The sequence below is a fragment of the Rhinichthys klamathensis genome, unplaced genomic scaffold, assembly GCF_029890125.1.
Source record: "Rhinichthys klamathensis goyatoka isolate OS25496 unplaced genomic scaffold, OSU_Roscu_1.1 h1tg000554l_1, whole genome shotgun sequence".
NCBI classification, from domain to species: Eukaryota; Metazoa; Chordata; class Actinopteri; order Cypriniformes; family Leuciscidae; genus Rhinichthys; species Rhinichthys klamathensis.
In genome coordinates, this window is record NW_026607023.1 from 2,492,717 (window position 1) to 2,506,512 (window position 13,796).

Here is a 13,796-nt window from a genome sequence, read left to right on the forward strand (position 1 = left end):
TGTATGTTGGAGAAAGTTAATCGATTCACTACTGACCAAAATAATAATATAAATATAAGATGAATAATATAAATCCTATAAAGAAAACAAATTGAATAAAAGTAGCATACGCAGAAAACAATGTCTGATCAGGTAAGTCGCATTGACAAGGGTTGCCCAATCCTGCTCCTGCCGATCGTCTGTCCTGCACAGTTCATCTCCAACCCTAATCAAACACACCTGAAGCAAACAATTAACGTCTTCAGGATCTCTTTGCAATGGGTTGGAGATGAAATCGAGTAGTCGGGAAATCGTGTAACAAAACTGATATAACTCACTACATATTTCCGTTATTTGTAGTCTTCAGTTTGTTTTTCCTTTTACACAAATACAAACATATATGAGCTGAAAGGAAAAAAACATTTACATTTGTATACGGCAGTATGTTGTGACTTATATCAGTTTTGTTACACTAATTCGCAGTAAATATTACATTATATATACACTTTTATGCCGATGTTTATTTTAAACTCTCCCTTTTTCTTTTTTTGGTCTCCTCTGACAAAATCTTTGCTTTCTTCGCTTTCTTCCGAGTAGCTGTTGGTTCAGCCATGACGACAACATCCAGACGCCGGCAATCAAACGCGAGTTGAGCTCTCACGTTAGAATTTGAGGAAGTTGGGGTGGTGGGGGAAGTGACGTATGCCGTAAAGCGGTCGAATTTTGTAGTTCTTTTTGTGCTCGGGTTCCTACCCGAAACCCGAAGTTACATAGTGCTAGTAAAAGCGATACAGACACCTTCAGGCTTCGGCAGACGTGTCATTCAACCTATTGTAAGTCGATGTACCATCTCAATGGGTTTTGGTAATATATTATAAAGGTTGAAAAGTTCCACAGTGTGCCTTTAAGAAAAGTTTTATGTTTAAACAATTAAAGCAACAATTTACATAAGAATGGTTTTACAAACAATTCATGCATTGACAAACACTTTCTATATTGATTGTGTCCATTTATATAGGAAAGGTATTATTAATGTTTACAAAGATGTTTCATGAATGAGGCCCAGAGTGTGGTTAGTGACACCAAAGGAATTCAGTTATTGGAAGAGCAAACTTTAATGTTCCCAAAGTCAAGAAGTGTGTATACAAGCAAATCTAAAAAAATGCTCATGCCTCAGCAGGTAGCAACTGACTGATCTGCTCAAGTGATAAACAGTAAGCATGAAACAATGTCCATGGCGTAATCACTGTAGCTCCACTGATACCCGTGATGGACAGGGCACAACATCCTGGTACGACTGACTGATCGATAGTGCAGGGCACCTCATTGATAAATCAGCAAACACTTTCAATCTTACCTACTTCTGTCAATTGTGCCATGAGCCCTCAGTGTCAAACCCCTCCAAGAGCATTTATCACTACTGACACCTAAAGACAGAGTGGGCAGGACAGCAGATTTGGATGATTGCTCTAAATGGCCTTAATGATTATGTTTGCTTACATTAGGTATCTGTGGAGTGGGACAGAGATAAGAAGCAAAAGTGAAATTGATGAGCTGGACGAGTTCACGATTTTTCTCCAAGGTGATGTGGTCAGAATGTGAGTAAGAGTTTGCATTTGTGCAGTGTAGAAGAACTTGTTACTTTTGAAGATTGGATTATTATACTAGTATTATTCATTGCTGCAAATTTATTCTTTAAACCTGTTAATCAATAGCTACAATTGGTACAAATAGGTACAAATAGCTACAAATATGAGATAATGTGCTTGCAAATGTTTGCTAATGAACTTATTGACTTACTTTATATCTACAAATGATTTTAACAAATGTCATACACTAATTAACAGCTTGTTTATTAATGTGGATTTGAATGATTACAAAGTAAGCAATAATTAACGGCGGGCTGTTGAATTATTAGACAAATAATGCACACCTGATGTGGTAATGCGGTGTGGTAATAAAATTATTTGAAGCATAATTTTTGTAATAATGCAATGAAGCATTATTTTTGTAATAATTAATATATATATATATATATATAGAGAGAGAGAGAGAGAGAGAGAGAGAGAGAGAGAGAGAGAGAGAGAGAGAGAGAGAGAGAGAGAGAGAGAGAGAGAGAGAGAGAGATTATTAAGAGTTATTAAGCGTGAATGAATTATCTGAGTCTGTGTGTCTCTCAACAGTGTTCGGCTCCAGCGTTTCTTTTAATAATAGTCTAAACTATAAACTGTAGTGAAACTGTACGTGTATCTGCTCCAAGAACAGTGCCATTATTACATTGCTAGTGAGAAATGTCATTTAGCTTTTAAGTTGTTAAACTATTTTACTGCTAAAATTGTCAGAGCAGCGCTGAGTGTGTGTCCGTACTGTATGTATGTGAGTGAGAGAGAGAGCAGGAGTAAGAGAGTAGTTGCCTTTCTATAAGAAATAATAAATACATAATAAAACTAAATTTTGTGGCAAAAAAAAATGGAAATAATTTTTTATCCTATTGTTTACTACATGTACTTGCTTGGTCAGTGTCATTGTGGGTTTTGGTTCTGTTGCTGTTGTAAGCTGTAAAGACCTTTGAAATAACAGAAATTATTTGGCAAAGTGATATGGAACTCTAATGCGGTCAAGACCTGCATGGAACAACTTTACCTGTGCAATTCCCTGAAAATAATTCGACACCTTAGAACAATTCAAGCATTCAACTGCCCTGTATTATATATGTCATACATGGATGATCATATTTGAATTGAGGTTAAGTAGGTAAGTATTATTACTGTTGTTACGTTTGTTCATGAGTTGACACAACACATTATAAGGTTGTTTATAAGGCATTATGCATGCATTATAATGCACTAAGGAATAAGAATAGCCTTACGATGCATTATAAATGCAGGCTTCATCTGGGGTTATAATTCATTGTCCTCTTAAAAGTTATAACTACAAACAGGTAGTATTATAATTAGGGCTGTCAAACGATTAATCACGATTAATCGCATCCAAAATAAAAGTTTGTGTTTACATAATATATGTGTGTGTACTGTGTATAATTATTTTGTATATAAATGCACACATGTATATATTTAAGAAAAATATGTTATTTATATATAAAATGTTTATATTTATATAAAATATACATTATATATAGGCTATATTCAGTCTATATACAGTATATACATGCAAATATTTCTTAAATACACATGCATGTGTGGGTATTTATGTATTAAAAATAATTATACACAGTACACACACACATATATTATGTAAACACAAACTTTTATTTTGGATGCGATTAATCGTTTGACAGCCCTAATTATAATGTATTGTAACTATTGTTATGATTATTTATCAGATGGTACAACATATTATGAGGTTGTTTGTAAACATTTGAAAGCATTTTAACTTAAAAGAACCAATGTTTTTTTTTTTTTTTTATCAAGGTCATCATGTTAACATTTAAAAGCACATTATCTCATACGTGTAGCTATTTGAATATATATATTTACTAATGATATGTTAAACATTATATAATGTTTGTTAATGCTTTATTACTGAAAACTATTACAAAGTGTTGTGACGCATATGACACGCATAATTCTCATTTGAAAGAAGGCACTTGGAAGTTTGTTGTCCTCCCGTCAGAATTACATGTCATAACAAAATAGCAAAGGTATTAAGGTATAAAGCTTCAATGTATTGTAAAGTTATTTGAAATTTATTTCCATTAAATGTTTCATGAAAAAAAAAAAAAAAAAAAAAGGAAATTGACCTTGATGCTGTTTAGAAACGCAATGCAGCTAAAGACACGTCTTACCATGTGGTATTTATGTCTTAGGATATCTCTAAAACTCGGAGTTTTATTTAATAATCTTGCGATTTTATTTAAAGTAACAACAGGTAACTTTTGCTCTCGGGGTGGGGTCCCCCTACAGTTGGGAAACAGTATTGTCCTCTAGACCTCTACTACTGTCGTAAACTCTGTCATCCTACATGCACGTGCAATTGTTGACAACCATGATAGCCCTGAACACTGTAGGAGGAGGTCACATGCAGGTGTTCTGCTTGCGTCGCGTGTGAAATGTCTTCATCCCAGGTACAGTGGCATATATTTCAGCATGTCATATGAATATAATTTCATGGGTTTTATTTTTTTTCTAAAGACAAATGATCGCGATGCTCACGTTTACAAGCCAGCGTCATTATAGTAGCCTAGTCTATTGGTTACCGTTTTACTGAATCTATATGATACTTCAATGCAATGTTTGAGTGGTTGATAATAACCATATATCGTCAATATTATAATATCAAGCTACCATAAATGAATCTGCAAATTTTACAAATCGATTTGCATTATAGCTTGAGGCAAGACAAATAAACAAATATCACAGACATGTTAGGTATCCTAAAATATGATTTTATTAATAATCTTCCTCCTTTCTTTGTACATGTTGAGTAGACTACACTTTTTAGGTCAAACATTTGCTATTTGCATTTCATCGATTGCAAAGTTCAAATCAGAACGAGAATACTAGCGATATCTAACCATCAAAAACTAGAATATCGTTTACTAGCTACCAGATTGATAATTCGCTACTACTCTAGCGAATTAGAGAGGTTAGAGAGAGGCATTCTTTTTTCGATGGGGGGTTCGATGCTCCCTGCACACGCAAGGTCTCTCGCTCGCTTTCTCTCTCTGCCGTCCGCGCGCGTTGGAGCACAGTCTCTGTCTCGCGTGCGCGCTCGCTCTAGATTCCGGGAGATTTGAACTAATTTGCGGTATAACTTGTCGATCACGAGTGGCTCAACAGGTAGATCTATAGATAAACTCATCTTTCAGGCATTTGACCGACCGGGTTGACAATTTAGCGTGAGAAACCGGGGGTGTGGCGTGTGAGCGTGTGAAACCAATCAAATGCGGATGTCTCACGGCCAATGCGTGAGAGTTGGCAGCTCTGCAATGTTGATCCTCGTTCTGCCTTTAAAGCGATCACTTTCTCTTTTTCTCTTTTTGCTTTGCTCCGATAAAACCTTTGCTTTCTTGTTTTTCTGTGCTGCTTCGGCCATGACTATAACATTTGGCTCGCAAGTCCGATTTTAAGGAAGTGGGGGTGGTGGTGGAAGTGACGTATATGCCGTAAAGCAGTCGAATTTTGTAGTTCTCTTTGTTCGCCGGTTACTACCCGAAACCCGAAGTTTAAAAGTACGATTAAAAACGCTATACAGACCCCGTCAGGCTATGGCAGACGTGTCATTCAACCTATTGTAAGTCGATGTACCATCACAAGAGACTTGGAAATATATTATGAAGGTTGAAAAGTTACCTGTTGTTACTTTAAAGGAGACTCTAAAACATTAGTTCAGCATTCATTCAGTCTATTATTTCTATAGTCTGTTGTCTACTACAAAACTGCCCCAATAATGTTCTGTCTCCCCCTGCACAAATTCACACCTCTCCGGCCTGGTTGTAATATTCTGGTACCTGATTTCCTTGTTTGGCATATTATATCCTCTAAAACATGCCTAAACCTTCTCTACAGGTGCAGTATGCTAGTATTGCATTTTGAACAAAGCGTGTGTGTGTGTGTGTGCGTGCATGCGTGCGTGCGTGTGTGCGTGCGTGTGTGTGTGTGTGTGTGTGTGTGTGTGTGTGTGTGTGTGTGTGTGCGTTCACATTTCCTTTCACTTACAGCTCTCAATCTCCAGGGTGCAGTTCTGTTCATCGAGGGGGTACCGTCTCAGGTCCATCATGCAGGCTGCTGTAGTGGTTATTCTGGAAAAAGGACAGCAAGAAAACAGGGAAAGGAGAGTAGAAAAAAGAGTGGAGAGAGAACGAGAGACACCGTTACCTTGGTAACCTTTAGGAAATCATAGCTTAGCCTTGACTGTGCCATGTGATTATCTGAGTCATGAGTAATGTTTGTCATCTATTCTCTTATTCTAAGAGAAAAGAAAAAAGGGGGGAAATGCAATCATTATAGGCAAATGGTGTTTGAATTCTCTTGGTTTTTTTCTTTGTTATTTCCCCCACTTTGATTCAGATATATTGCTCGTTTTTAATATGTTTTGTAATCTCCTGTAAAAATATGATAAAATAAAATTATATAAAAAAAAGAAAGATGCATGCTGCATATCTTATTATGAAATGTTAAAGACCCCCTGTAGTCAATCATTTTATCTCTTAAAACTCACCTTTGATCACAAAAATGACATATTTAAGCATTTTTTCTTTGAAAAACAAAATCTTCATGCCTAAAAATAGCTTGAATGTAACCCTAGCCTCATTTAGTATACACGGTTATATGCATATGCAAATGAGCCCCGCCTCCACTAACTCACACCAGCTCAGAAATCCACTCCTTGATGATGACACATTGACCAGGGGTGCGTTTCCCAAAAGCATCGTTAGCCAACTATGGTCGCAAGTTCCGTCGTTATCATCTTAGTTTAACAAGTCGGTGTGTCCCGAAACCATAGTTAACGAACATTCGCAAACAGCATCGCAAAGTTGTGTGGTTGGAATGACAGCTATCGAGCTGTGGTTAGAAGCATAGTTTCTAGATTGCATGACACGTGGACTCATGCTATTTTAGCTTCAACAAGTCTTTAAGCTCTTTTACCATGGCTTGCATTTCAAGTCAAGTCAAGTCATCTTCATTTATATAGCGCTTTTAACAATGGATTGTTTCAAAGCAGCTTTACAGAGATAAACATAATTTAAGGTAACAGAGATTGTTTTGGCTTTATAGCGGTTCTTGAATAATGTTATTTCCAGCTAAAGTTAAGTTTTGATTTCACAGAACTAGTAACGCTGCATTGAAGGTGCTATACTGTACCAGGTTAGCTACAGAGCAATAAGTCTTTATTCAACAATAATCTCATGTAATCATAACTTGTGTAAAAAGATGTTGCAGTTTTAATGCCTCCAGTGTTTACTTTATCTGGAAACTGCTGTGAATTGTATGTATAGCTACTTTCTTTTTTTTCTTTTTTTGGTAGGGGCATGTATTTCCAATGAGCCTGGGTTGTTGTTTTTTTAACCAACTTTTGAGAATGTAGAAGTTTGAAAAGCTAACAGTTATGACTCACATTTGTTTATGGTAGTGTCTGCATGTCTCAGGTCAATGGAAAGTGCTAATAAGTTCACCTAATAAGTGCATTTGTGATATGCAGACAATACAACCTTGCTAGCTGAAAGGGAAAATGACCTGATACATTTAATTTTGAAAATCAAGAAAGAAAATGAGAAAAATGGGGCTGCACCTTAACAACAACAAAAAGATCATGAAGACAGCAGAGAAGTAAAGTTTAAAATCATTGATGAAGAAATTGAATCAGTTCAGGATTTCATCTTCCTCTGATCAAAAATTGACTGAGATGGAAAATACACCCCCTGAAATTAAGCGTAGGGTCGCATTGGGCCACACTGCAATGGTTGATATCAATAAGATCTGGAGGAGCAAAAACAGCAACATTTCCCATAACATTGTATGGTTGCAAGAGTTGGACATTAAGACAGGTCGATAGAAGGAAAATCGAAGCATTTGAAATGTGGTGCTGGCGGAAAACGTTGCGAATACCAGGGACAGCCAGGAAAACAAATAGTACTGGACACAAAAAATACAAACCATCACAAAAAATTGTTTTTAGACAAACTTTTTATTTATTTGCTAAAAATAGGAAGAGTGCAGAAACATAACACCTCTTACACCTCAACATTACACATCAAAGTAGAACAGATCTGTGGGCAGACATCACTAAATAAAAACTCTTGTTTGCAAACTATAGCACTAACCTATCCCATGACACTCCTCTACGGGCTGTTTACACCTGGCCACTTCATGCGTTTTCTGTGATCGGATAAAAAGACCAGGTGTAAATCCCCTCCGAAACGCATTCGAGACGGATTTGAATCTGATCGCTCAAACCATATCAGGAGGAGATCTGAGACGCGTTACAGACGAAACTAGACAAGTGTAAATGCTCCTCTTTCGCTCCTTATGCTTTTACTCCTCCTAACAATGCTAAAAAATAAACGTGTGAGAGCGTGTTATAGGTTATATGTCATGTTATAGCCAGATATGACAGCGCTACTGCAACACACCAAGTATAATAGCAGAGCGCCATCAATCTCACACGCAAATAAGCACAACAATCACTTCACACTATTAAGCGGCTGTGTTATGAACATGCCAAACTGTATCGCACGCGTGCTACAGTGGTAAATTTATTCATTGCACAGACCAATTTTTTCATAGCACATGCAACATATATGTTGCACTGTACAGCCCATGGACAGATCAGCAGCAGCAATAAGTGCACAACAGCCATGTCACCCTGTAGCCAGAGACTGGTTGCCCACTGCAGCTAAGCAGGGTTGAGCCTGGTCATTACCTGGGGTGTGTTTCCCAACAGCATCGTTAGCCAACTATGTTCACAAGTTCCGGCGTTATCAGCATAGTTCAATTAGTCTGTTTCCTGAAAACTTAGTTCTAATGATTTAAAGCACCGTTTTTGAAGAGTGGACATATGCGAACGTGCTCTAGCGCGTAAGAACAAACTTATGATTGAATCTGGAAATAAACCAAAATAACTGAGAAAAGTGAGAAATAGTCCTCAGATGCCATGTCTGTTATTACTCCAAGTGCGTGAAGTCATAAACCAACGTGGTTGAACGACCACGACAAACAGTCGTGACTAGCAAGTTCATTTGTTCAATGATGCATCGTACTATGGTAGTTAAGCAGCGAGAAACGTAGTTGTACAGGAAACACATCCCATGGATGGGAGACCTCCAGTGAAAACTAGGCTGTTGCTGGAAGAGGTGTAAGTGAGACCAGTAGGGGGTGCTCACCCTGTGGTCTGTATGGGTCCTAACGCCCCAGTATAGTAACGGGGACACTATACTGAAAAAAAGCAACTCTCTTTGGTCATTAAAAATCCCATGGCACTTCTCATAAAGAGTAGGGGTGTAACCCCAGGTTCCTGGCCAAAATTACCTCCATTGGCCCATATCAATCATGGCTTCCTAATAATACCCATTCTTTTGAATTGCTCTATCACTCTCTCTCCTCTCAAACCTATAGCTGGTGTGTGGAGAGCACACTGGCGCCAATGTTATGAGGCTGCAGTTGTATCATCCAGGTGGATGCTGTACACCGGTTCTGGTTGAGGAGAGACCCTCTGATATGATTGTAAAGCGCTTTGTGTTTTCAGTAGTACATAGTAAAGTGCTATATAAAAAAATGCTTTGTTTCACTCACATTCTGTGTCCTACCTACAGTGGGTACGGAATGTATTCAGACCCCCTTAAATTTTTCACTCTTTGTTGCAGCCATTTGCTAAAATCATTTAAGTTAATTTTTGCCCCATTATTGTACACACAGCACCCCATATTGACAGAAAAACACAGAATTGTTGACATTTATTAAAAAAGGAAAACTGATCATGGTCCTAAGTATTCAGACCCTTTGCTGTGACACTCATATATTTAACTCAGGTGCTGTCCATTTCTTCTGATCATCCTTGAGATGGTTCTACACCTTCATTTGAGTCCAGCTGTGTTTGATTATACTGATTGGACTTGATTAGGAAAGCCACACACCTGTCTATATAAGACCTTACAGCTCACAGTGCATGTCAGAGCAAATGAGAATCATGAGGTCAAATGAACTGCCTGAAGAGCTCAGAGACAGAATTGTGGCAAGGCACTGATCTGGGCATGGTTACAAAAAAATTTCTGCTGCACTTTCTAAGAGCACAGTGGCCTCCATAATCCTTAAATGGAAGACGTTTGGGACGACCAGAACCCTTCCGAGAGCTGGCCGTCCGGCCAAACTGAGCTATCGGGGGAGAAGAGCCTTGGTGAGAGAGGTAAAGAAGAACCCAAAGATCACTGTGGCTGAGCTCCAGAGATGCAGTCGGGAGATAGGAGAAAGTTGTAGTAAGTCAACCATCACTGCAGCCATCCACCAGTCGGGGTTTTATGGCAGAGTGGCCCGACGGAAGCCTCTCCTCAGTGCAAGACACATGAAAGCCTGCATGGAGTTTGCTAAAAAAAACACCTGAAGGACTCCAAGATGGTGATAAATAAGATTCTCTTATTTATCATTTATAGATAGAACTTTTTGGCCTTAATTCTAAGCGGTATGTGTGGAGAAAATCAGGCACTGCTCATCACCTGTCCAATACAGTCTCAACAGTGAAGCATGGTGGTGGCAGCATCATGCTGTGGGGGTGTTTTTCAGCTGCAGGGACAGGACGACTGGTTGCAATCGCGGAAAATATTAATGCGGCCAAGTACAGGGATATCCTGGATGAAAACCTTCTCCAGAGTGCTCTGGACCTCAGACTGAGCCGAAGGTTCACCTTCCAACAAGACAATGACCCTAAGCACACCTCTAAAATAACGAAGGAGTGACTTCACAACAACTCTGTGACTGTTCTTGAATGGCCCAGCCAGAGCCCTGACTTAAACCCAATTGAGCATCTCTGGAGAGACCTAAAATGGCTGTCCACCAACGTTTACCATCCAACCTGACAGAACTGGAGAGGATCTGCAAGGAGGAATGGCAGAGGATACCCAAATCCAGATGTGAAAAACTTGTTGCATCTTTCCCAAAAAGACTCATGGGTGTATTAGATCAAAAGGGTGCTTCTACTAAATACTGAGCAAAGGGTCTGAATACTTAGGACCATGTGATATTTCAGTTTTTCTTTTTTAATAAATGTGCAAAAATGTCAACAATTCTGTGTTTTTCTGTCAATATGTGGTGATGTGTGTACAATGAGGAAAAAAAATGACCTTAAATTATTTTAGCAAATGGCTGCAATATAACAAAGAGTGAAAAATTTAAGGGGGTCTGAATACTTTCCGTGCTCACTGTATATGCAATTTGTGTGTATTTATCAAGGACCATCTGTCAGGGTATGCACAAAATTCAATTTCCATCAATCCAACGCAGTAAAATGTCTTGCGTTACAAATGATTTTTTGTGTATGTTGCTGCACATTTTCGTAATTACATTTACAATGTTAAATCTTAGCGACCTTGTGTAGATGAAATAGGGGGTGCGATGTGTGTAAGGGTAGGCCAAAAAGAAACAAGGGAGAAAATTATTGCATTTCAATGAATGAACAGAGATGCATTATTGTTTGTGCATGTACAACAGTGAGAGTGTACACATGTTGTAAGTATAATGAATGATAGAGCAGTCAACTCCCATAATGAGGCAAAAAAGAGCATTATTCGATAGTTTTCACTCAAGTCAAGTCATCTTCATTTATATAGCGCTTTTAACAATGAATTGTTTCAAAGCAGCTTTACAGAGATAAACATATAATTTAAGGTAACAGATTGTTTTGGCGTTATAGCGGTTCTTGAATAATGTTACTTCCAGCTAAAGTTAACTTTGATTGATTCACCTCCGTCGAAATGATCAGACTTTAAACGCGAACCTGTGATTAACGCTGATGGCGTTCACATGCTCATTCAGAATTCTATAGTTATGTGCTTTTTAAAATATGTGCGCAGGTTTGTAATTCATACAACCCAGCCTAAACAAACTACTTTCTTGCCTACTACTTTCACTCTATGAAATAGATTTATAAGATGATTGGAAGATGCCTTAACCACTTATTGACAAGGATAAAAGAAACATCCTTTCATTTATTCTCCAAATTGTCCATTCAGTCCAATGGTGTGACGGAACGTCAGAAGCGGGTGACATCATGAACCAGGAAACTATAAAGCTATAAGCTATACTGCAGGGGTCTCATGTACAACAGTCCAAAAGGTATCACGTTGGATGCTGCTGCCATCAGACACAACAGCCTCTGACACTATTTGACAGTGAGTAACTGGCCTAGCTTTATTTTTTTCACAGCCAAAAGGATGGACTCCATGCGTGCCGGTGACAGCAAGCATGCATCAACATTGAGTCCCAAACCACGCCTAGAAAAATTTTCAGACTCTTTTTGGCGTTTAGCAGTAACCCCAACTCTTTCATGTGGTCGAGGACGACATCTCGATGCCGAACCGCCAACTGATGCGACTGAGCCAGAATCAACCAATCGTCGATGTAGTTCATGATGCGAATACCCTGCAGGCGCAGAGGCGCCAGAGCTGCATCTATGCATTTCGTGAAAGTGCAGGGTGATAGTGCTAGGCCGAATGGAAGAACTCGATATTGGTAAGCTTTGCCCCCGAAAGTGAATCTCAGGAACTTCCTGTGATATGGAAGAATGGATATATGGAAGCATACGTCCTTGAAATCTATAGTGACAAACCAGTCCGGATCTGATCTCTGGCACGATTTGCCTCAGTGTTAACATTTTGAACTTTATTTGCATGACTGACTCGTTTAGCACTCGAAGATCAAAAATGGGACGCAACCCCCCATCCTTCTTTAGAGCTATGAAATACCGGCTGTAGAACCCGGTTTCCCTGTTGGAGGGAGGTACATATTCTATGGCCCCTTTCTCTAGCAGGGTTTTCCCTTCTTGTTCCATTATCAGAACCTGCTGGCAGTAGCTTCCACGCTGCATAAAATTCTACTAGTGGTACCAGCATCTCGAGACTGGCGTCTGGTTTTTGTTGTGGAATCAGCCCGACGCCCTGTAACGGCGAACCGGCAGACAACGACCGACCTGACTGCTCTGGAAACCTCCTTGGAGGGGGCGGGCATCCTAAGGCCACTACGTTTCCGGGTGGTCCTTGAGATTTGTGCTCGCCGTAGACCACACGAGGTGGCAGGGTTGTCAGAACGGTCCCCTGAGGGCACCAAAGGGAGATGGTCTCCGTATAATGAGGTGTTGACCGCTCCATTTCGGAGGGGACTGCCCTCACTGGCCTGAGCCCTCGGGCATCAGGACCTCTTCCCCGCAGCCTTCTTAGAGATAATGACAGTCCTCAGATCCGTCTTACCCTTCCAAGACTGCGGGTGAGAGCGCCCTCCCTGTCCCCAGCCTTTCTGTGGGGGAGCACGGGAGGCAACACTCTGGAACCTCTCGACGACTGAATTTACAGTATCGCTTAAGAGGCCAGAAGGTGACGGGGCGCATCCATAAGAAAGTTCTTGTCTTTTTCTTTTATATTACTCAGATTGAGTTAGATGCCTCTCAGTGGCCACCAGGGCTGCCATAGAGCGGTCGATGGATTTAGCCGTCTCCTTGGTGGCCAATCAGGGCCAATTCCCCCGCCCTCATCCATGTCTCCAAACAGTTCAGCAGCGGCATTGTGTGAAGGCATGCTGCAGCCTGACCAGCGGCTGAATAAGCTTTACCCACTAGTGATGATGTGGTTCTGACTGGCTTAGTGGGTAATGCCGGGGCCTTTAGGGAGATGCCGCTTCGGGGGATAGATAGCACGCAAGTGCCTCTTCCACTTTTGGCATCTCCCCACAACCGTGCTCTTTATAGTTAGATATAGAGGAATAATTAGATGTTTGTGCAATATGCACTCTATATAAAACCGGTTTCTTCCACGATCTCGACACCTCGGTGTGGAGATCGGGGAAAACGGTAGGCCCTGGCATTGAGGTTGTGACCGTGCTGGTAGGAAACGTTCATCCAGTTAACTTTTGGAACGAACATCCTTTTTATCTGCTGGCCAGTCAATACTCAGTCTTTCAACCGCTCTTGACACAACCTCAACCAGCTCATCGAATGTATGAGACTGAGGTGGTGAAACCTCAGAATCTCTTGCATCGACACTGACAAACGCCCAGTTCCTCAGAACTGCAACGCGTGCTTCCAAACCCAAATATATATAGTGAAATAAAGACAAAACAACACCAAATAGACAAGGACAGTTTCACAATGAGCACCAC

The 13,796-nt window shown here is 39.9% G+C and overlaps 1 protein-coding gene across 1 annotated transcript in view; it reads right to left on the bottom strand.

Annotated features, from left to right (window-relative positions):
* Window positions 1-13,796, bottom strand: part of gabrb4 (gamma-aminobutyric acid type A receptor subunit beta4) — a 79,075-nt gene that overhangs the window by 10,320 nt on the left and 54,959 nt on the right. The window contains exon 5 of the mRNA XM_056239110.1: window positions 5,658-5,740. Within this exon, the coding sequence (XP_056095085.1) occupies window positions 5,658-5,740 (83 nt within the window). The remainder of the gene's footprint in view (window positions 1-5,657; window positions 5,741-13,796) is intronic.